Below are 25,462 nucleotides of genomic sequence, written 5' to 3'. Positions count from 1 at the left end.
AACCTTAAAACCAATTAATTTAGGCAGCTTTGGTCATTTATTTACGTTCACGAAACCGACCGCTTGATTGAATCAATCGCGGTGTACGATACAAAAAAATAATATACGCATTGTAGAATAATTCACTCAATAAAACCAAAATAACATGTATCAGTCGTTTTGATATAAGTAACGATAATAAAATAAATTACCTTTGTATTTTTTGACAGAAGCGTGTTATACTTAGCATTTTTCGATAATAGTAAGTATTTTAGTGAAAACACATTTTAAATGAATAATAACAATTTCAGAAGATAATATCATCTTATACATTTATTATCAAAAGTTTTTAATACAAAAGGCGGGGTAGAGGATTAAGGAAACAATTGCACTACTTTATAAAGTATAACTAGTAGTAATAACTCTCATACAAAATGTACAAATTTTTGTTAAAAAAACATTACAGACCTTCACGTGATTTTGGTTACAGATACTTATTGTACATAATGTAACTACATGACACTATTATTAATAGTGTTTCTTAGTAAAATAAAACAACTTATATGGAGAAAGTAAGCAAAATGCACTAACCCATACCGTTTTACTATTTTCTGGAAATCCATAAATATTGGGACTGAGGTAATTGCTACAATATCAACCAACAGAAAACAAATCAAAGACACACTGCCCCCTTTACCTTTGAGCCAATAATAAAAATAAAGATTTCATTATCTCTGGATTTAACATTAATGATGAAGAAAAGTGGATCATGTTCAAAAGATAAATATAAAACAAAACTCATGTTCTGGGAACCCCAAATTAGCTATAAAACAACAGTGTGATGACAGAGGTGGTCCTTATATATTTTTTCCTAACCAAACGAAACAGACTTCACTGTTAGTGTTTTTGTAAAGCACATTTGATTGCCATATCAGGGATGAATGGCCAAATGTGATATTGGTGAATTACATTAGAAAACCTTGCCTGTGTCCAAGATGAATATAAGCTACATCATGGCAGGGGATGGGAACCTTTTTGACAGAGAGAGCCATAAACAATTCCTATTTAAACATTTTATCAATTGAGACTCATACTCAGAATTTAAAAGTAAAAATACATCAAAATGTATGATTTTGTTATTGTAATTTTACCACTTTAAAAGTCCAAACAAGTCTCGGAATTCTTTTGACAAATGTATTGTTACACTGTTGCTAATCCTGGAGTGTCAATGACAGTATGAATCCAGAAGAGTCTAATGAAAAAAAAAAAAAAAAAGATTGAAGCATTACCAGAGGTATGTCAGCGTCACAGTGCCGACATGACGCTCCTATTGGTGAGCTCTGTTACTAGAGGTTTCCATATTTTACCTCACAGGTTAGTGGAGAGCCATAAGCACCCATCATAGAGCCACCAATGCCCCCTGAGCCATAGGTTCCCTACCCATCCATTATGGCATAAGCCTCACAGAAAGCATGTCACGAACCTGTCAACCTCGACCATCTGCTCCCCTTAGTAATGATTGCAACTCCCCTTACTAAGCGATAATAAACAGTACAAATGCGACGCGGCACATATTTACTCACAAAGAACGCACCTAAGTCTTAACATTTTTCCTAAAGTGGATGGGGTGCCCAATCAGTGCGCCTTTTGTATGCACTAAATTCAAGATTCTGTAAATGTTGCTGTATGATGCTGACAGCTTGACTGTCTGAGTACATTGCTTGCTAACACGCTCTATTTATATAGTGAAAAGGCATATTTAAAAGGGGAATGCCCATGCGCATATCATGCTTATAGCATGACAATTAGCAGTCGGCGAAGTTTTCATCTGCTACCAGTGACAGAGATGATCCGGATTAGAGCCGAAACGGATTAAAATAAATAAATAAAAAAGATCGGTTTAAAAAAAAAAAAAACTTAAAAAAAATCCCCTTCAAAAGTTGTACACAATGTGAAAAGATCCAAAAACGTATACAAAGTTGACAGGTATGATATCGTGCATTGGTTGGATGTTGAAGAGATTATACTGTGGATAACTGTTTACAAAGACCATTTGTTTAGAGTCAAATCAAAGTGTAAACTATATATTTTCCAACCAAACAGCCTTATCTTGCACAAAGGAATGCTGAAAAACACTTGGATGAACTGATTATGCAAATCGCAATAAATCAAGAGGACAGTCTGTGCTACTCAAAGTGGGAATAGTAACGTGTGAAAAACAAACAATTCATCAGAAAAACAAAATCTTTGGACCGAAATTCATCCTGAAAAGTTTTTTGCAACAAGCTTGTTTTCAAATGCTATTTCTGTGCTGTGTGCGTTTCAAAGGCCATTTTTAGTGAAGAGTGCACATAGGGCAGTGCAAGGGCCTTATTATTCCTACTTTGAAGCAATATTCAGAAGGATGTCCCGCTAAGAGTTCTTTTGGATGTGCAGTGAAAGAATACTGGTCCCATTTTTGACTCAAGAGAAGTTCTGCAGATGCCTGGGACATCCAAATTGAAATCAAGAGTCTGTCACTCAGAATCTCGTTGGACCTCAGACGCATCAGCTCGACAGATAGGGCAAGTGCGATTAGCCTGGAGACAACACAAAATCAAGTAATGAGGGTGTGTACGCATCTGGTCAGAAAAAGATGAAATCGGCTAGCATCAAAGTACTAGTTTTATCACACTCTGTTGTCTGCTATGACTCAGTGTCTTCCCAGCAGCTGATCAAGGTGAAGGGGCACCAGGTTAATAAGAAAAACTGCCAATATTAGCTGATTATCAAAGTATTGCTTTTGCATTTGGCGGCCAAGTGGTTAGCATGTCGGCCTCACAGTTCTGGGGTTGAAGGTTTGATCCTGGATTGGTCCTCATTGTATGGAGTTTGCATCTTTCCTCCCATATCTCAGAATTACGCAGGGTAGCTTGTTGAACATTCCAAATTGCCCATAGAGAATTTTTAAGAGAATGAACACACTATCTCTCTTGTGCCAATGTGTTAACACATATGCACGTAAATACTGAAGCAACGTTAGATATCCAATTATGTAACCAGCATACACATGAGTTTAAGAGTAAATAAATGTATGGGTAAATCTTTTTGTCCTGATCATTTCACATTCACATACAACCCGCTTTTGTCAGACAAAAAAATAATGACAATTTTAGGGGTGTGGCTTATATGCGAGTAAATACGGTAGTACATAACTGCTGGGTTTTGTTGTGTTCTGGAAAAAAAAGGGATATCGCGGGAGGTTGGTTCCTTGAAAAATAGATCATGCACAAAGACAGTTTGAGCACCCTTGATCTAAACCCTACTCATGCCCAATGCCTTGAATGTTGGACCAGTTATAAATTATGTTCAATATAATTTGTATTGATCTAATTGTCTGTGTCTCGTGTCTATTTTTATGACTTGACAAACAAGCTTGTACAACATAGGAAAAATCTACTCACCTTTAGCCATTTGTCTACACATTTGGCATGGAACTCATGATTGCAAGGGAGAACCCTTAAGAGCTGGCGGGACTCAAAGTCACACATGCAGACCACACACCTAAGACATTGAATAATGATTAATTGATTGAACAGATATTTTTAACTTCAAGCACAATAACCAAGAAAAATATACATTTACAGAAAGTATACATAAGAGTTCCAGTTCAAATGGATGGACCATCTATTGCTGTTTATGACAGGTAATGCATTCAATATTTTCAGCATTTGTTTCTCTCCAAAATATTTGGGACAAGTTCAGCAAAATGTCAAAGCACCACTTCAAGACAAGAGCCTGACTTTTTAAATACTCACATTGTTTGCTCAGACTGGTGGTTATTTGGGTTGAACCTGTACGATGGAAGCTGTTCTATATCTGCCTTCGTTAGGCCACGGGGCTTAGCCTCTCCGAGACGCTCTGCGAGGTTCAGCAAGGCCTGGTGGTTTCACAACGGTTAGAACGGACTTTCATGACAAAATCTTTATAACTGCAAGCGCAACTGCAAGAGGATGTTGGAAACAATTTTATTATAACACAAACTACCTCATAGTTCTCCACCTCGCCGTCATCGACGTCAAGCTCCAGACTGATTGCTGGAGCTACATTTGGTGGGACAGGGAGCATGGATCTGTTATAAGAAAAGCAAAAGTTTAAAGTTTCCCCTCACGCCTTTTCATTCAAGCGGAGCTTAAAAATACATACAGAAAGTAGGGCAGGAAGCTCGGGTGGTAGCTAGAAGGAGGCACAGCCTGCTGGGAACGAGCCGAGTAGCGCCGGCTGGTGAATCGTCGTGGCATGAAGTGGGGATAGGGCTGTTTAAGAAAGGAGCCAGAAAATGTGTTAATCATAAACATTACTAAACTCCTAATTTGTGTCAAAATGAAAGTGCTAGATAAATGTACTCACCATTGTGAAAAGGTCTTGTGACAGCGGATCATGGTGTGAAAGAAACTGAAGGGGTGTGGAGGGCGGAAGAGTGGAGGGGGGCTGGTGGTGATGATGGTAGTGATGGCCATAGCCAAAGGCTCCACCAACTGAAAGCTGATCTCCAAGAAGTTCAACATCATTTTCAATTCGCTGTAAAGGCTGGGGGACAAAAAACCCAAACGATGGATATTTATCAGACAGTTGTTTACCAATAAATCACAAATGTGAGAACAAAGAACAAGCATTACTGATCGTGGTTGCTGTGTGTGGAATGGCAAGAACTGGTTGTGTGGGTGAAGGTGCGGCGCGTGATGACCAAGATGGGGCGAAGCGGATAGGAGGAACTGAGGATCGCCTGACAGCAGAGAAGGAAAGGCATAGGGCACTGGCAAATGTTGCATTGAACATGCTTGTAGCATCTGAAAATAGGAAAGAAAAAAAAAAAAGAAGCGTCAATGTTTGACCCTGATATACCACTTCTTGGCACAAGGAGGCATCATTAAACGAGATATGATTTTCCTTTTGGAAGTTTGTAAGGGCAAAAGTTCTGCAATGAATTCACCCACAGAGAACTGTCCTCTCACCGGGTGGAAGTGTTGTCCAGTGCTGAACATCACACTGCAGGTTGGAACTTGTGACGAACAGTTAGGGGGAAGGTGCTGCCCGTTACACAGCGGTGCTGAAAGACCATGAGGCGCAACTGGGTTCACAGTGTAAGAGACTGGTATGCTGCTGCCCTGCTGAAGCTGGAAATGAGCAATATAAATTGTAAAACACACAACAGATAAAAAAAAAGAAAAACGTTTTGAAGCATACCTGTTCATGTAAGTCAATGACCATTGACCCTTGTTGGGATGCTGAATGGTGCTGTTGTGGCTGAGGGAGATGGCGATGGTGGTGGTGATGATGTGCAGCTTGGTGCAGTAGACGGGGCGACAATGTAGGGGGATGAAAAGCTCGGGGATCCTCTGAACCGCCACTTCCATGTGTGGAGGGTTGACTGTAAGTGTGCGTTGTATACGTCTGGTGCGTCGACGAATGTGGATTGCGGGGAAAGTTTTCATCCTGGCGATCCGATGGTAATGAGTGGTGTGTAGGGCCCTGAGTCGTGGGATGATGAGGAGGAGGCAAGTGGCGTGCAGTTCTGGTCAGACGGCCACGCTGACGCCTAAGTGGGGGGCTGCAATGGACATCAAGGGTGAAGAGTTACAGCTCATAGTCCAGTGGCTTGAACCATGTTTCTAAACACCAAGGTTTTGCAAGTCAATCTCAGAGCTTCAGCAGAGGTAACACGCACATGCATGCGCACACACACCACATGTGTGTCTGGTTTGCGCCCCTCCAGTTCAGAAAATCAATGAATTAATGAAAATTGTATTCATAAAAGTACAAGGTTAATGGTAAATGCACATATAAAACTAAAACCCTTTAATTTGTAAAGTCTGTACCTGCGTCGATGGCGAGCGGGTGTGAGTGATCTTTCTTGATGGTAGTGTGTGTGGAGGTGCTGGGACGATCGCCTGCTTGGAGGCCCCAACTCCCATGGGCGAATGGGGGGTGAAGGGGTGGATGGCGGTGGGGCGGAAGAAGTTAGCTGCTCCAAGACAGCATGACCGGACAGGCGCTGGCGCTTTGGACTGGGGCTTTCCTCACTCTGTAGAAGGAGGGGTAGAAAAGTTAAGGAGAGTGGGGAAGGAAGAGAAGGGTGAGAGAAAGGCCCTGCCACTTATAGTGAGACTTATAGTGCTGAAACAAATCAAAACTTTTTTCACTGTGTTCTGCCATACCTGAAACCAACAATTCATATAATTTCTTAAGATACGGAAGCATCGTTGTGACATAGGGCATTTCCTGTATGTGCAAACTGTTGGTGAGTGAGACTGGTAGCACATTACAACATGGTGGTTAGAGGTCCCCGGGGCTCAAAGTCACTTCCTCTCAAAGTGAGGAAATGAGGAAAGGCAAGACAAGCTCTAGCGGGCCCATAAGGGAGTCATTCATCCACGCCCACTACCGGTTGACTCTACTTTAAGAAAGAGTTGGAAAAAAACAGTATGAAACAAATCTGACTCAAATACACACGAGTAGTCATCCGGGTTGAAATACAAAAATGTTTAGTCAGTGCTCTCCAATCAACTGTGAGTCACATCTCTTATTGTAAAAAGTTTGCCCGAGAACGCCCTTTCTCAGCTGCAGGACTGTTTTTCCTGCACCAACTGGGAACTTTTTGAACACCACAACCTCCAGGACTACACAGACATTGTACTTTCCTACATCAAAAACTGCATGGACAACGTCACTGTTAATAAACGGATACAGGTTTTTCCTAACCAAAAACCATGGATGACCAATGATACACAGGCACTCATCAAATGCCAAAACACCGCCTTCAGGTCAGGGGACAAGGTACAATACAGCACTGCTAAAGCAGAGCTGAAGAGAGGCATTAAAAAGGCCAAGGCAGCATATACAAGGAAAATTGAGGAGCACTTCACAGGAAATAACCCAAAGAAGATATGGCAGGGAATATGACATATTACCAATGACAATGACAATAATGTGTCTGTTAACGCTGATTCCTCACTAGCTGAGAAACTGAACCGTTTCTTTGCCCGCTTTGAGACTGACAAATCAGACCCAGTCTCAACACCCCCGCTACCACCCTGCAGCAGAACACGGAAGCTTCAGGAACATGAAGTGAGACTGGTAATGCGGTCTGTAAACAAAAGGAAGGCTGCTGGCCCAGACGTACTACCTGGGAAGGTGCTCAAAGCCTGTGCTGACCAGCTGGGTGGTGAAGTAGGATCAACCCTATTATAACTACCAAAGTACATATTTTTGTGCCTATACAGAAAAAAGTACACTTTTCAAAAAATTTATATTTATTAAATATTACAGCTACAAGCATGTCAAAAGAAGGTAATGTAATAATATTTAAATATAATGTATATATTTAAAAATGTAACTACTTTAAATACTGTACTCAGTGAAAATTGTTCCTCTCCGCTTGATTAAAAAGTCTTGAGTTATCAAATTTTTAATCAAAATTTTTATTAATATTGTTTACAAAAATTATTTCACTATAATTGTCGTTATTGTTTTATCGCCGTGTTCTAGTCACCCATAGCCGACGCCAGAACACTGAAACCTAACAAAAAAATTGGCTAGTCCGCTCTATCACTAGCCAATCATAGTTGGTCAAATCGATGACATACCTACGCCTGCGAGAGAAGGCAATGACGTATTCCTAGGCCTGTGAGAAGGCCTTGGTGTCACCGAATCTAATTCTGATTGGTTAAAGCAATACTGTTTTCAACGCTTGTTTAATGCAGCAGAGCCTGCAGAACTGATTGTGAAGGCCTTGAGGCAGATTTCTGACCCTGGCAGCAACAAATGGCTGAAATGCGATTGATTAAATGCTTCAATATGAAAACACACATCTGGAAGCAGTGCAACAAGGAGGAAAGCAATGAAAGGAAGTTGACAGACAATTTGAATATAATATGATCAGTCGCTCCCCTACTTACGAACATTCGAGTTACGAACAACGGTACATACGAACGAACATGTCTGCGCATATGGCATATGTCAAAAAATGTTCGGAAAGAAATGCTGTAAGTTGGATTTTGTATTGCGGGTATCGAGGAGGAGGAAGAAACTTTTGAAGCCCATTACAGCGACAACGAAGACCTTCTCATGATATAAAATCCTTCTCTTCCTCCTCCTCTTCATCTCCTTAAGCATCGAGTACATCTTCCAAAAGTAAGTTAAACTTCATTTTATTTATCTTATTACATACATGTACATACTGTCTCTCTTTCACATACGTAGTACAGTACTGTACGTATTCTCTCTATTTTATTTAATGTTTTTTTTCAGTACAAACCAATACAGGTTACTTATACAAGCCAAAACATATTTATATAAACCTTCAATATACTTATATAGGCCTTAAACATAAATTATAATACAAAATATAGCACTGAAGCAACTTACGAACAAATTTACCTTACGAACGATCGTTCGGGAATGTAACTCGTTCCTAAGGTGGGGAGCGTCTGTACTCATGGGCAAAAGCTGATCAGCCATAGTCCCGTAAAAAGATGCCTCAAATGGCAGCTCAGCAGTGCCAATCTATCTCTGGGGTCTAGTGGGGAGGGCGGCGAAAAATTGAGGCCGACGGATGGCTCAGAGAATCGGCACCCCATATGTAGTGTAATTAGTATTGACCGGGCAGACACTCAGAAAAGCTCAAGTAACAACAACGTGACACAGGAGGGTGGAAAGTAAAGAAAGAAAAGAAAAGTGTCCAGAAAAGAGGGCTTTTGTCTGGATTGTCCCACTCATTTTACCACTAATATCCGTCTGGAGCACACCATTTTTGGGCCCGGCTAACGTGTTAAGCTCGCAGCGAAATGTAAGGAGATGGGAAAGCATCTCTGCGTCGCCAATTTCAAAATAAAATAACAAATAGAGGAAATGTATTTAGGTTTTGGCAATGTTTGATTTCGCAACTTGGACTTTTTTTTGTATTTTGGAACACAAAGTTTAACATTAAACGCTTTTGTATCCTGAATATTTGGTCCAAAGCTAGCAGTTCCTTCATGATAGTCAAATCTCGTCCCCTTTAATATACATTTGCTTACAAATAAAATCTAAATAAAGGAGACTCCCTCAATGAAGAAAAAAACTTTCACAACAGCAATTACGTACAGTAGCATCCAAAAAGTTTGAGTTCCCTGGGTATGCCAAAACCTTCATGTGCCACAGAAAAACCTTTAATTCTGTTGTCTGTCAAAAGTACTTATAATTATAATTAAGTTATTTGTGTTCTGTACCAAGTATAACTTCCAACCCACAACAATCTAACCAAATTCTGGACAAAACAGGAATGTCCATGCAATGTGAAACTCACAAAATTTACTTGCATCACAGAAGTACGTTTATAGAAGCAACTTTTTTGCCCTTTCACTAGTTTGCCATAAAATCTTCCAAAGTAGCAAGTTTGTGCGAGTATTTTTCATTAATTGTACACACACTAATTCTTGTAGCTTGTTGCAAACAATGTCAAGGCACCATCACAGTAATATATTAATTTAATTTACCTTGAATTTGTGGGTGGTGCTCTTATAAATTTACTGTAATAAGAAGGGCATCTTCTAGCAGACATTTTTAACAAGGAAGAATTGCACCTACTTTAACCAAGCAGCTTTTGTCTGTGGTCAGGGGGACTTAAGCCACCGCAACACACTCGTAACCGAACAAACAAATTTAAATTAACTTGGATTAATATATACAGACACACTCAAACATACGTATAATGTAAATTTACCAAAAACTGAATTCTAATTTTGCTTATAAAAAATTTACCCTATGGCCGGTTTAGCTGTTTGCCACGCCTCCACCCTCACCTTCGCTATCGATGGGCTGTTTGCTGTTGTATTCCCTTCAAAATATTCCGAAAGTGATGCACACAAATGTCCTCACAATAGGATAACACACGACCAATTGCCAACGAGAAGAAGTCTTGAATGAGCGATCGCGGGAGCTAACAGGCTAAGGAAGGAAAAACAGGAAATGTAACAGCTCGGCCTACCCACGTATTGATTGTGGGTAATGAAGTTTTATTCTGAGAAAGGGTGCCATTGGCTATCGGTGTTGTGTACATGAGTATACTTCATTACCCAGAAAGTCCTCTTTTTGCCCGCGCATGCGCATTGTGCGTTTTCTGGTGCATGTGTAGGAGAAACTTGTGTGAAGAAGTCATTCAGTGCTCGTAGATATCTGTTATACACGAAAGATATGCGACAAAAAAGACGCTACAATGATAAACAGCCTCTCATGTCATGGCCACCTGGCTTTCTCGCATCTCGAAATGTTTCTCGTATCTAGAGCAAATTATTTGCTAGAAATTTTCCTCGTATCTCGAGCATCTCATAGTTAGAGCTGCTCGTTTACAAATGTACCACTGTACCTTGAAATTATTAACTGGCATTTTTCTGAACTTACTTTTTGTTTAACCCAGAAGATTAGGCACCAGGATCCATTCCCCAAAAACCTGTGTGCATCTTAATAACCCCCTCTTTTGCAAGGCAACACTCTAAATCCCCTTTCCAAGCTCTCTCCACCTCAAAAGTACATGGACATCTACTGTGCGCATTTTAATATCTAAGCAAGCTTTTTCTATCCCAAGTCTGACACATACATATAATCGCTTCCGCATTTACTACCAAACTCCATTTCACCAACACCAACCACAATAACATCAGATAAACTCAAATACTTGTCAGTCTCCATTTAACCCCCCAACCCCCCCCCCCCTTTTCCTGTCCACGACTACAGCCTAAAATTTAAGAAGACACAACATTTTAGATATCTCCCCCACCTCCCTCACACAGTATTGCCCAATAGTATTATAGTTTGATGGTTCTGTCCACCCATGTGAGGGAGAAGGAAGGTTTCTCAAACAAAAGAGGGTTTGTGTTTGTGCTAGCATGTATCCTCCAGCAATATAGCTTTATGTTGCCTTCTGTTGGACCAGAACACACACGTCTGGTACAAACATGTTTGCACTAAAAGCAAAATGCCAGGATACTGGCAAAAAAAAAGAAGACGAAACAAAAACCATGCTGACAGAAAATGAACACATGCAGTGCCTTCCAGCACAGCTTGGAAACACTGTGAACTGCACACGAAGTGATAATACAGCACATTCTGCTGTGCGAGGACCACACATGCTCCCTTGCCTCTTTTTGCTCTGTTCATGTTCAGTACAGAGCAAACTCTAGGCCAGAAAGATATCCTGAAGCATGAGAACAGACACACCCTGCTATGTCTTGCTTGTCTCTGTCTACACTTGTACTCATGGACAATCTGTGGCAGGCAGCTGTTGAGACCTGGCTGTAAATTCTGAGCTTCAAAAAAGTTTGGTGGAGACGCACCTTTACTTTGTTTACCTAAAATTGTAGGTGTAGAGTATACAGAACTAATGTGGTCATTTGGTTGAACAGAATGATTTACTGAATAACAGGCATGCTTCCATGAATACCGACCCCCTCCCCCACTTGTTCTCTTTCTATTAACAAGATATGAAAGCTAATTTTAATTAATCTGCCACTGTTCTCTTCTTCGTTTTCAAGTAAACCCCACAGCTGGATGTGAAATCATATCACTGCATTTGGCCTCATTGGACCACCCTCCCATACTCTTTGCAACACCTTCCTCCGCATGAAACCACCTGTCCCTCCACTAAATTGTAATGAAACTGGATTTGACACGAACGAGTCAATAATCTGCGAAAAAAAACTGCGGATTCTACATTGACCTGAAAGCAAAGCAAGCATCGGAAAAAGACATCTGATCCGCTTTATCCTCAATTGGTCACGGGGGTGCTGGAGCCTATCTCAGGTGACTCCAGGCCAGAGGCGGGGGACACCCATGCATGTTTTTGGAATGTAGGAGGCAGCCGGAGTACCCGGAGAAAACCCACACAGGCCCAGAGAGCACATGCAAACTCCCCACAGGTGGACCAACCTGGATTCAAGCCCAGAACCCCAGACTTTTGAGCCTTACGTGTTAACCACCCAGCCGCCGGATTGTCCCTCAAGGTATTATTGTTTTGTGATGAACCATCTTGTATCTAAATCTGTCAATAATTCAGCAAATTAAGAATATTTTAGTGAGGAAAAAATCGCTCACTTTATGTCCTCTGAGGCGGACTCTGGCATTCAATATTGAGTCTGATAGAGTAAAATATTTGAAGAACCTGCTATATTGCAAATTCTACCACTTAAAAGTAGTGGATCAAATGTAAATGGGACAGTTTTAAGATCCCGAAACCATTTTAGTTTTACACCATCACAATGGTCGTTTTATTTAAACACCTTTAATGCGTGAGAGATGAAAATCCTTGTAACATTGTGCTTAACAAAAAAAAAAAAAAGATTCACTCTATTAAACATGTTTAAATAAAACATGGTTCGCAGTTATTAGAATAAATAGAATATCTTGCATACATTTTCAGTGACACAAAATAAAATGCTACCTTACCTTGTCACTCTCCCTGTATGCATGCTCAGGGTGGCAATGGTAAGACCCACCTAAAGCCCCTACAAAAAGTGAAGATAAACAAAAAACAGTGTTAGACAAAGCAGTAGTGACGACAAAATTTCAAGGTAAAGGTGAGTTTGTATGCACAGACAGAACCTGTTCTTAGGAAGAAGAAAAACAAAATGAACATGACTCAGACAGCGTTCTTGGAACATGATAGTATAGTCAAAACCAAATACTTTTGTTTATCACCATCTACAATTGAACATTTAATCCTTTTGTTTTTCTCATGCAGCATGAGAATCATACGTCATGGGGGGGAGCAATTTGTTTGTGCATGTAGAACATTTGTCCTGCACAGAAAAAAATCAAAACACATATGGTACAGTCGTTTCCAAGATCAGGGACACTACAGATGCACACACTCATGCAAAATTAACGTAGTAATCTCAGATTAGAGGAGCTTTCTGATGATACCGCCAGTTGCATCATTGCAGACTTTTACTTGTTTATTTTTCCACGATCCTTTCGTCTTTTTATTGTCTTCCCCATTTGTTTATTCTGGCTTTTGTTTTTGCCTTTGTCGTGAGCAAATCTTTAGATGGGAATGCCCTCAACATGAACAGTAAGGATTGGTACACAGTTCAAGGGTAAACACTACGAAGAGCACTAGAACTAGAAGTACTGCACAGAAATAATCAAAACACATAGGGTACAGTCGTGATCAAGATCAGAGACACTATCAATGCACACACACACATGCAAAATCAATTTGGTAATCTCAGATTAGTGGAGTTTTTCGATGATACCGCCAGTTGCATCATGGCTGAGACTTTTATTTGTTTGTTTTTCCATAATCCTTTCTGATTTTTATTGTCCTCTCTGTTTTTTAATCTGTCTTTTGTTTTTGCCTTTGTTATGAGCAAGGCTTTAGATGGGAATGCCTTCACATAAACGGTGGCATTGGTACACAATCCATGGGTAAGCACGACCAAGAGCACTCCAAACAAGACTACCTTGTAGAAGCTAAAAACATTGAACTAAAATAGGAATATATAGAAAAATGCCATCTGAAAAGACAATTTTATACTCAACAAGAGTTCATCTGCATGTGTTTTTATTGTTTCCTTTTGAAGAAAATCAAAATTTGACAAGTATAAGAGGCAGAAAGACTGAAGTTTGAACCACTGAATTCTTTGGTCGTTAAAAGAGCCTTTCCTTCTTTACACCACTCCCAGTGGCAGAAAAGGTAAAAGAATGGAAAAAGGCAGAAGAGAGTAAAGATAACAATAGTATTGAGGAAAACATTTACAGAGCGGGCCAGTGGCACGAGTGGTGAGCGCATCGGCCTCATAGCTCTGGGGTCCTGGATTCAAATCTAGGTCACGTCCTCCTGTGTGGAGTTTGCATTTTCTCCCCGAGCCTGCGTTGGTTTCATCTGGGTACTCCGGTTTCCTCCCAAATTACAAAAACTTGCATGGTAGGCTGATTGGGCACCCTAAATTGCCCCTAGGTATGGGTGTGAGTGTGCATGGTTGTCCGTTTTTGTGCCATACGATCGGCTGGCCACCGATTCAGGGTGTCCCCCGCCTCTGGCCCGGAGTCAGCTGGGATAGGCTTCAGCATTCCCCGTGATCCTAATGAGTATAAAGCAGCTCAGATAATGAGAAACCAGTTACAGCGGTACCCCAACTTGCAAAATTAATTGGTTCGAAATGTATACTTTCTCATACTTCAATATCGTAGCAAAGGTAGGTGGGTTACGGCCGTATTGGCGTGTAATATCAGTCATGGATGTATAAAAGGGCTCGTTTTGCATCAGTAATTTTAAATAAAGAACAGAGTTACTTTAACCACACTCAAAAAACAACAACAACAAAAAAAACCCTGTTAGAATTCCAGCGATCGAAAGAGAGTTGTTATTAGACAGCCAATGGTAGGCCAGTGGAGTGTAGGGATATTGTCAAGCACCTTTGGGGGATTTTGTAACGTGGATCTTGTTTTCCTATATTGGAACAGTAATTTGCACATCAAATAGTTTCATAACCTGCAATATGTGTATGTAGAGGTACCCCTGTATATAGTTATTTTCATTTGGATGACCTGGGCCAAGAGGACTGGTAAAGTATTTGCAGGATGAGTCTATGCATGTGCAGAACACCATTTATCAATCACAACGATCAAAAACGGTGCTCTCCCTCATTAATATACACTCATTGCACATTGTCTGCTAATTTAAACAGAGACTCAGAGTCCAGTCATTCACTGATTGTTACTCTTGGGAGCACAATTCAAATTTTAGAACAGTTGTCAAATGTTTGAATGACATCATTTCCCGTCGGATCAACACTGATAGCAAACACCACACATGAGCTTCTTTCTCTAAGGCTTTGGTGAGCATACAGTGAAATAATATGAGACACAAGTAAGAACCCTTGGCAAGGTGGGAAAATTCAGAAGCATCGCGCACATACCACATAGAGGAAAACTACACTGACTTTATTCCAACTTTGTTTGGGTTTTGAATCGCCTTTGAAAATGCCTCCTATTTGTACTGGCAGTGACCGAAAAAGGGACGTTGCTAGATATTGAAGGTGGGCAATAAGTATGCCCATATAGCACGGTATTACAGCACAAATGATTCTACCGTGGGTTATATCAAGAAAGAAGAAGTGAGTATTCGGAAAGCGGCAACGTTATCATCTTCCAAGGACATCGAACGAGCGATAACCACTAGGAATAAAAAACATGAACCAGGAATATGAGGGATGTATGTCATAAATAAGGCCAGGAATCTAGCTCAGTTGGTAGCCAACCTAGCTTGACAACATGACAGGGGAGGAGATCAACACTCTTCTAGAGCCACTCAACCCTCCCAACTGATGAGGACCTCGTCAAAATAATGCCATCGAGGAGTGAGGGAGAAGAGGCAGCGGACAACGATGAGGATGAAGAACATAGTCTGACTTTAAGAAATATGCAGGAGATCTTCAATATGGCACACAGTTTGCAACAACGGGTCCAGGAGATTGCTGACAACATGGTCGGAGCCATTGAATTTGGCAATCATCTTGACAATGGCATGCCTGTACAAAAGCATATTGGTACAGAAAAAGAAACAACTCCACACCACCATCTTCCTTGTGCTCCAAATAGCTCCTCCTCTGCCCCTATGGCGGTTCTTCCATCGATGATCCAATACCTCTCAAATCCGACGAACAGGATTTGGATCAAAGCCCTCCAATAACCTTTTTTTTTTTAAATCAAGCAGAGGAACTATTTTCACTGTGAACACTATTAAAAGGATTTACATTTTGTTTTATTTACAGATTATATTTAAATTGCAGTCTTTTCATATGCCTGTAACTGCAACCATTTCGAGGATGAGTGGTATGGAAGATGAATGAGTGAGGAATGATTATTAGTACATTACAGTCTTTTCATATGCCTATAACTAGTGATATTTAATTAATACACTTCTTGATAATTGTACTTGTATACTTGTATTTTTGGATAGGCACAAACATGTAATATGGTATTAATAATAGGAGTGATCCTACTTTGCGGTTTTTCCGATTATCATGGCCATGTTTGGTCACCATTATCCACAAATTTTAGGGAATACCTTATTAAAATGTAAGAAAGAAGTAGTGCAGTTCCGAATGTGCGGGGAGAGTATAGGACAGGGCGGAAAAAGATAATAAAAAAAAGGATGAAGTGAGGTGACGGATATGAGGGACGCTGGATGAGGGTTGCGGCTTTCCTTTTAGACACCTATTGATTTCCTGTAAGTCTCTCAGTGCATCAGTTTTTTCCATCCCTTTACCTAATATTTTCTTCTATTTGTCGCTCTCTACTCTACCCTCAGATCCCCACTCATGATTTCATAACCCTGCCTCTCAGATAGAAAACCATTTCTTCATGTAACCGCCATCCCTTCTCTTCCAATGCACCCCATCTGTTTTTTTTTCCATAGCATCCACATGTATATGCTTTATTCTATTGTACATCATTTGTGTCCACCTCTTGTGATATATTAATCACCTTACAAACACTTTCTTAAAAGGTAATTGACAGATGCAGAGCTGCCAACTTCCTTGGAATATCAGTTTACTCCGGACTAATAACGCAAACTCTAGAACTCCTGACAACTTCCGGAAATCCCAAAAATTCATCTGTCTAACTCTTAGCTGCCTTATTATAAATATCTATTTTTGCCTTTCTCCTCCTACATCACATTTTTTGATATCTTATCAACTCCAGTTCACAACTAAACATTTCACAATAATACATACTGTAAATCAGGATTATGAAACGCAGAACAACTCTTTTGAAATCTTGGTCCTCAGTAAATTATGTTACTCTAACAAATTTCTCAAGTTTCTTCCGGAATAAAGTAAATTCAGACGTATGTTCCTTCTGGTATATACAATCATGAATTTTATGAAGATGTAATTTCATAGAAAAATCCACATGCTCAGCTACTAATGAGAGTTCAAGATGGCGACGCGCTCAGGCGCAGCGGCTCATTGCTCTCCAGTTCGTTCGTTGAAAGGCAAGACACTCAATTTCACGACTTACTACAAAGGGACCTTCGATATCCACAAGAACATCCGGAGACCTCCGGGATCTCCGAGGATATCCAACCCACCCAAAGTACGCCATAGACGGCGAAGAGAAAGGAAGCAAAAGAGCGGATGCCAGGCGGCCATTGCTGCTAAGCTACAACAACCACTACTCCGAGCCCCGCTTCCTAGTATCTTTTTGACAAACGCGGATCCATTACCCACAATTTTTGGCGTGGATCCGCCTTCAACAGGCGAACTGAGGGAGGGTAAGTAAGAAGACAGTGAGAGGTAAGTGATACATTTTATTCTTGTTAGCATCGGTGAGGCAACTTGCAGTCGCCGGATTGATGGCGCTCAAGAGGTGATGCGATGTTTCCATCGTGGCGGAGTGCTAACAAGTCTGAATATGTCAGTTAAGGGGTCTTGCCTGGGATGGCGGACCTGTGGAGAAGCACTATACAATTTTAAAACCTAGAGGAATCGGCTAATAGAATACTGTACAGTCGCAAAATTACCCAGTATTCAATGGCTACAACAAAATATGATTTGGTAATAACGAAGTACAGGCTGAAATTAAATTACTACAATTGTATAGAGGGGCAAAGAATACTGTAAACATTCTTGGGATATTCTGTACTCCATTCTTATTATAAAACTAAAACACAAATTACAATTGTTTACTTGAATACCACGTGAAAATCTGAATATTTGCATTTTCAATTTTCTACATGTTGTAATATGGGAAAATCACAACCCTTAATTCTTGACCCACTCAACAATTATTCATGCTTTGCCTACACTCACCAACTTCCTGTTTCTAGTCTCCATCCATCTAATCCTTTTTGTCAATTTGCTTCCAGACAATTATTTTCAACTCTCTTCAGTCATAGTATCTGAACGGCTTCAATGTTGCAGACTCAACCCTTCCTTCTCTCTTTTTGGCTAAGGTTATTTGGGTGCAATAATTGAACCCATGAACTGCATATGCAGTTTCTTCCCATTTATTCACCTTAGTATTTCCAACTTCCTGTTTGCTTAAAGGTTTCAAGTAACCTTTGGTATTCTCTCCTTCAAAGTGGTATTTTACCAAACCAGATAAAGGTTTGTACCTTGGACATGAGGGTCATTTAAGATAATTCACAGCCTTCTACGTGATTTTCCCAAACTGATAAACAGCGGTCTTATACCATTATTTGGACTGATGACAGGAACTCTGGCTGGTCAGCCAAAACAAAAGAGATTTTCTTTTCCAAGATAGGGGGGTTGCCTGGCGACAAGATAGAGGAAAGTACAAAACATTGAACATGTTTCCACTTCTGCAGCAGACTGAAGAGTTGAGAGGGCATAGCTTGAAAGTGTGGCACAAGGATATGTCCCTCCCTATGCTGCAGCAGCAGTGTATTAAAATGATCTTTCCATTAGACAAATGTGCACGAGGAGCACAGTGAAAGGGTTGCTTGATCTAAAGGCGACCAAGAGATGAATGTGACAGAGAAAAGATGTGCTCTGCCAGAAACAGATCGAATGACCAGCTGAGAAAATGATGTTATTATGCAGTACTTTGGACAACTCTGCTATACATTTTGTCACAGCTTTCCACCAAAAAAGCCTGGCGTGAAAAACATAATTTACCATTTTTTGTGTTAGTTATATGAACTGTAAATGTGACAAAAATTATGACAGAAAATCCTTGACTTTAGGGGGGGGGTTACATGCAACTGTCACTTTTTGAGCTTTTAATCATGGCATATGTGATTCCCTGGTTAACCATTGGGCTGCCTGATGGTGGGAGAATTTGTGCTTATGAAAAATTGCAATATACATTCGTACCTTCACTTATGAATGGCTCTAAATACAGAATTCTCAGGTTAGGAAAATTTTAATATGGAAATGACCGCTCGAAAAATGAAAACAAGATCCAAGTTACAAGTTATAAAAGGTAACTACATTTTCTGTATCTGTTATATTATTTTGAAATTGTCCTGCGTCCTCTTTCACTGTCTTCTCATTGGAGCCTCACAGCAGCAACTCACTTTCAGCACAGAGTTCTTCATTCAAAATTATTGGTGCAAATGATATGATAAATGTCACCAAGTCTCTGGCTTCGATAATAGCATGAGACACACATTACTCAGGTATCAAGGCTGATATTTTAACGATCGACCGCAAGAGCTTTGATCAGCCTTAACAACTATTGGGATGCGCTGACATGGTAAATGCTAGGAAAACATCTGCTCGTATCTGTCCAGTCGGTGCACGTTAAACTGGGTAGGACAGACGCACCCTAGATAAGATGGTAGTGCCCTAGTTAAGATGGTGGCACTCTAGGTAAGACATCTGGCGGACAAACACGGACATTGGACACTCTAAATTACCCCGAGGTATGAGTGTGAGAGTGGATGGTTGTCTGTCTCCCTGTACCCTGTGATCGGATGGCCACCGAATCAGTGTCTCCCCCGCCTGCGACTCGAAGTCGGCTGGGATAGGCTCCAGCAACCCCCGCGACCCTAGTGAGGATAAAACGGTTCAGAAAAATCAATGAAAAAAAATGAATTATTTAATTTATGAAAACAGAATCCAAGTTATGAAATCCCCCAAAATGTGGTAGTGCCGCGTTGTCCTTGAGAATCTCCCTTTACTACTTTACTTTATTCAGTCTCACAACAACTTACGACTGCTGTTCTTTAAAAAATATAATAATAATAAAGTGTGGTTAAAACTATATCAGGGCAATAAAATGATAATATTATCATCAAATAGATTTGTCAACAATAATAAAAACGTTCGATAATTTTAAACAGCAAATACACCACCCGACCACCACAAAGCTAATGTGACATGAACACTAGCTCCAGAGCAACATTCAGGAGAAGATAAGGAAATATGTTTTTAGCATGGTTAGTAAAAGAGCTGTCTAATATGAAGTATGAACGCAAAAGGACAACAATGCTGCAGTTGAACATTAGTAAGAAAGGTCAGTTCCAAGTTATTTAAAAGCAACATATCCCCAGACAGTCCCACTACCGCTACCGTGTTTGACTGTGGGAGTAATGTTCATTTTCTGAAATTTGATGTTACAATTGTGACAAATAAACCAAACCGCACACAAAAACTGCTAAAAGTTCAGGAATAGTCAATCAAGTAAGTCCACAAAATCTTTTTTAACAGATTTGTTTTTCCAAAAGTAAAATGAGCCTTTGTTATTTTTAGTCAGCAGTGGTTTTCGGCATGGAACTCTGGTATGGATGCCATTTAACTGAGGCAAGGGTGGCCTGAAGCACTTTAAACTTTGTACTGGGTTCCTTTGTGACTTCGATGAGTTGCTGTGCACAGTAATTTTTGTAGTGCCACCAATTCCTGGAACATTCAGGATGGTTCCATGTTTTTTCCATTTGTTGTTTTGTTTTAATGGTTCTCATCATTATTTTTTGGGTGTCTTAATACTTTAAGAATGGTGTAACTATTTCTTAGCTGATAGTCTGTTACTGTATTTTGCTCTGTTTTATTGTTGAATTTTTGAAATCTCTTGGACAACTTCATGATGTCAGAAAGGTTATTTTCAAGTGATAGTTGATAGTTAAACACACATGATGGGAATCAAGCTTGATTGCCATGTAAAAAAAAAAATAGTTTGCAAAAAAACAGCAAGAAGTGATCAGCTGCAATTCATTTGTGATTCATTAAGCGGAGGAATACTTTTCTTACACAGGGCCATATATTATTTTTTATTCAATAAATAAAATTACCAAACAGCATTTCATGTTTGTTCATGTTATCTTTGTCAGATATATAAAAACTGTTTGATGTTTTTAAACATGGATGGCCAGGCTGGTGAGTTCTTAGCGCGTCGGCCTCACACTGGGAGACCTGGATTCAAAGGTCCGTCCACCTGTGTGGAGTTTGCATGTTCTCCCAGGGTCTGTGTGGATTTTCTCCGGGCACTCCGGTTTCCTCCAACATTCCAAAGATATGCATGGCAGGCTGATTGGACACTCTAAATTGCCTCTAGATACGAGTCTGAGCATGAATGGTTGTTTTTCTCCATGTGCCCCGCGATTGGCTGGCCGCCAATTCAGGCTGTCCCCCCTCCTCTGGCCCGAAGTCAGCTGGGATAGGCTCCAGCACCCCCCACGACCCTAGGGAGTATAGAGCGGTTAAGAAAATGAGATGAGATTTTAACCATATTTCAGAAGGTGGGTTACTGTACATCAAGGTAGAGATATACATAACATAACAATTTACCTTCAGTTGGGAGGCGGAGAGCTCCGGGAACAGGAAGAAGCCTCCGAGTGCCCGTGGAGGTGTTACTTCCCGGGGTTTGCAGCTGGTTCTCTGCTTGGATGCTGTGAGCCCCAAGGGGAGCACAACCACCGGCACTGTGCTGCTGCTGCTGGTTACTCCCTATTACTCCGCTTCCAGCAATTCCATTCCCACCATTATACAGCTGGTAATATCCAGACCGCGAACGCGATCGAGTCCTGGGGGGCTCCATTGCCATTTGGTGGCCGTGGAGGGGGTGGTACAGAAAAGAGGAGGACGGTGATGGGGACTGCGGCGGAGAGATGTCGGTAGATGCGGGTTGCAAGCTCCGACTGCTGCTGAAGCTATAACTATAACCCCCGACTCCAATGTCTCCCTCTGTTCGCTCCACCGACTCTGCCGCCCCCGCCTCTTGGAATAAATCAACGCCTTTAGGGACCGGCTCTGGGGTGGAAGGCAGTCGGGGGCATACTCTGGGCTCTTGAGTCGTGGACTGGCCAGTGGCTGCAATTGGCATTTCCTTTGGGGGGATTTCCTCGGTTTCCTCTTTTTTTCTTCTTCACCTTTTCGACTGATTTGCACACACAGCGCAAGGTCGTAGGAGTTTAGACACTGTTTAAAAAAGTAATACAATTTAATTCTCAGTTAAAAACTGATTATTAGTACTTCATCCTACAGTGCTGAGGCTGGTGATGTAAAAGGCTTTGCGCACGGTGTTATCTAGAATTAATTAATTGTGTCTACAGTTTAACTTAAAAATTATACTGGCTCTCTTTTTCATATATTAAAGTACACTTTTACCAACTTTAAACGCAAAAACGACCAACGGCACAATTCACTGTGGTTCATTAGTTACGAGTCCTGCTAACGATACGTGCACAAAATACGCTCCTTACTACTAACATTTCATTCAATAGACGCAAGCATTTTATTCAAATCTGAGTAGGAAAATGACTTCGTGACGACTTTCACCACTTTAACAGAAAATTAAACTTATCAAGCGTGCCTGCGTAGTGCCTTTCGCTAGCTTCAGAAGATATCGCAACCCCTCCTCCTACAGCAACCAAACACTGAAGAGAGAATCCAGTTGCTCGCCACCCACGCCAAGAATACCTTTAAACTGCGTGGTTGTGAGCGAAATGGAGAAACAACGATACAAACTTGAGTTTGCCGAGTCATCCATAATCGCCGGTCATGTTTCCATCCTAAACAGAACTAAAACTATGAAAGCGCACCCATGGGCGAATAAAAAAGTGACCTACAGGAAATTACAAAGAAATAAACGGGTTTTTTTTAACGAAAGCTATTCTTGCTCTTGTGCTCACACCCCATCTTTTCTCTGTTTTTTTTCTCGTATTTTTGCCCACTACTAACCTGCAATGAGATCTCATGGGCTCGCACTCCTGACTCCAATCTGTCGAAATTACAGCGTTTGTGTGTGCGCGAGAGAGCTTTCAGTGTTCGCTTGGTGTCAGCGTGAAATGTGACAGACCGTCAAAACTCAAGTCGGATTGTGCCAGACCAGAGCAACAGATTACAGCGTCAAATCGCACCTACATCACATTGCTCATAAATATGAGCACGTTTGAATAAACTCATGTTCATGAATTATACAAGTATTCTTTATAATGCCGTGAGTATAATGTCGTGGTTGAAATAAAGAATGGAAGGGGCGTAATGAACAGACGATCAGATTGGCTGTTGATTACTTGAGTCTGGCAAAACTGAAACTGTATGACAAAGAGGCAGGCTAAAAGGGGCTTTAAATTATTTATTTACAAATTCCCCCTTAGCACCCCCCCCCCCCCCCTTGCAGCTGTTTTACCCAGTGCTGAAAGTTTGCTATTGATATGCATGTGTTCACAAAAGTTCTATCCCAGTTTCTTTTGGTTATTAGACTACTGTCTTTAAAACACAGCATCTAACAATGCGCCATTTGTCATTTGTTTAAGACACCATTAGACATTTAATGGGCACTTGTTTATCTCATTACATTTCCATTGACGGCGCTAGACGTCCAATTAATTTTGACTGACAGTCTAGAAGCCTGCCTACCTAAAGCAGTGGCAGTGAAAGATGAGCATTCACAGCAAATGTAATTGGATGCCTATCGTTGTCCAGGAGATGCATTGTATAAAGAAAAAAATATTCTCCTATTTATTCATTCATTCATTCATTCAATTTCTGAACCACTCTATCCTCATCATGGTCGCGGGGGTTGCTGTAGCCTATCCCAGCTGACTTCTGGCCAGAGGCGCTGGACACCCTGAATTGGTGCCCAGCCGATCGCAGGACACAAGAAGATAGACAACTATGCACTCTCACACCCATACCTAAGGGCAATTTTGAGTGTCCATTCGGCCTACCATGCATGTTTTTTGGAATGTGAGGGGGAAACCGGAGTACCCAGAGGAAACCCACGCAGGCCCGGAGAGAACTTGCAAACTCCACACAGGTGGACTAGCCTGGATTGGAACCCAGCACCCCAGAGATGTGAGGTCGACTCATCCGCCAGGCCGCCCCTATTTATTCACCTTTTGTCTCATTTTTGAACCGCTTTATCCTCACCAGGGTTGCAGGGGGTGCTGGAGCCTATCCCATCTGACTAAGGGCCAGAGGCGGGGGACACCCTTAATTGGTGGCCAGCCAACCGCAGGGCACAAGCAGACAAACAACCATTCACCCTCACACTCATACCTAGGGGCAATTTAGAGTGTCCAATCAGCCTAGCATGCATGTCTTTGGAATATGGGAGGTAACTGGAGTACCCGGAGAAAACCGCTCGCAGGCCCGGGGAGAACATGCAAGCTCCACACAGGTGGACCGACCTAGATTTTAAAACAGGTCCCCCTGCTGTGAGCCGATGCGCTACCCACTTCATTCAAGGGGCCGCTCCTATTTATTCATAAAAAAACATTTAAAACTTCATTTTTGATTGTTTTCATATATGTTTTAATAAAAAAGTTGAAAAGTATTATCTTATTCATTTTTACTTTTAAATGGAAAGAAAAGATAAAACTGTGATTAGTCGCTATTTGGCGGCCCAGTTAGGAAGTGGTTAGTCCATCAGCATCATAGTTCTTGGGTTGATGGTTCTCCCTGGACTTCTTTTTTTTCCTCCAGTTTATTTGGTTTCATCCCACATCTTAAAAACATGCTTGGTAGGCTCAACACTCTGAATGGCCTGTCTGGCCACCGATTCAGGGTTCTCCCAGCCTGCTGCCCATGGATGGCTGGGATAGCACCCCTTGCAACCCTTGTGAGGATAAGGGGCTCAGAAAATAAATGGTTGCTATTTTTTTTCAAATGTTTATTCATATTTTTCTGTTTGTTATCCAAAAAAGTGTATTTTTAAATGTCATTTTTATTACTGCTATTTTATTGATTACTTATAAAATTTAGAGGGATATTGGAGCCATAACCAAGTGCTTCTATTTTTATTCTTTGTTACTATTTTATATTAAGATTTGATTAAATTATTATTATATTTATTCAGTATATATACATGCAATTCCCAAAATGTACATAACCCATTGCAGTTGATAACCTGTCATGTTAAAAACTACATTTTTATAATTACAGGAGCATTTTAGAATGAATCTCCCACTCCAAAGTTCAGTCTTGCTGCCATTCAATGACTCCATCGGTTTAAACTGCAGAAGACAACAAATAATTTATCTATCAGATTATAAACAGTTTGTCTGTAAAGACAAAATGTCAAGTTTTAAAAAAAAAATATATGTATTTTTTCAAAATAGTCACTTGCTTCACAATGGGTCAATATCTTTTAAAAACAGATTTTTATTTAGTTTTTAAAAAATAGGTCAAGGTTGCATTAACTGTTGGGATCCAGCTTTAATCTAATATTTGTTTATTCATCTCTTTAGCAAGGGGCGGCTCGGCGACTCAATGGTTAACGTGTCGGCTTCACAATTCTGTGGTCCTAGGTTCAAATCGTCCACCTATGCATGTTTTCCAGGGGCCTGTGTGGGTTTTCTCCGGATACCCCGCTTTCCTCCCACATTCCAAAAACACGCATGCTAGGCTGGTTGGACAATCTATATTGCCCCTAGATTGTGGAAGCGTGAATGGTTGTTTGTCTTCCCGTGTCCTGCACTGGCCTCTAATTCAGGGTATCGCCGCCTCGTGCCCGAAATCAACTGGGATAGGCTCCAGCATCACCTGCGACCCTAGTG

General features: G+C 40.8%; 1 protein-coding gene across 1 annotated transcript; it reads right to left on the bottom strand.

Annotated features, from left to right (window-relative positions):
• Positions 1–297: 297 nt before the first annotated feature.
• rnf38 (ring finger protein 38) lies at positions 298–22,784 on the bottom strand. The gene is made up of 13 exons (XM_077718150.1): positions 22,641–22,784; positions 21,249–21,878; positions 12,439–12,497; positions 5,838–6,043; positions 5,206–5,569; positions 4,974–5,135; positions 4,638–4,808; positions 4,369–4,548; positions 4,165–4,274; positions 4,006–4,090; positions 3,777–3,898; positions 3,423–3,522; positions 298–2,558 (listed from the first exon to the last, which is right to left on the bottom strand). Exons 2-13 carry the CDS (start codon positions 21,781–21,783, stop codon positions 2,496–2,498), a joined length of 2,157 nt encoding a protein of 718 aa, XP_077574276.1. The 5' UTR covers positions 21,784–21,878; positions 22,641–22,784; the 3' UTR covers positions 298–2,495.
• Positions 22,785–25,462: the final 2,678 nt, after the last annotated feature.

The sequence above is a fragment of the Stigmatopora nigra genome, chromosome 6 (assembly GCF_051989575.1).
Source record: "Stigmatopora nigra isolate UIUO_SnigA chromosome 6, RoL_Snig_1.1, whole genome shotgun sequence".
NCBI classification, from domain to species: domain Eukaryota; kingdom Metazoa; phylum Chordata; class Actinopteri; order Syngnathiformes; family Syngnathidae; genus Stigmatopora; species Stigmatopora nigra.
This window is presented reverse-complemented; position numbering and strand designations above follow the sequence as displayed.

What these genes read in the sequence shown, in the direction of transcription:
- rnf38 (XM_077718150.1), bottom strand. Translation starts at nt 21,783, where the DNA reads ATGCCAATTGCAGCCACTGGCCAGTCCACGACTCAAGAGCCCAGAGTA. An exon ending in ACACACAGCAACCACGATCA is followed by an intron (nt 4,549 to 4,637) that starts GTAATGCTTGTT and finishes TTTGTCCCCCAG; the next exon opens with CCTTTACAGCGAATTGAAAA. An exon ending in AGCTTCCTGCCCTACTTTCT is followed by an intron (nt 4,091 to 4,164) that starts GTATGTATTTTT and finishes TTCTTATAACAG; the next exon opens with ATCCATGCTCCCTGTCCCAC.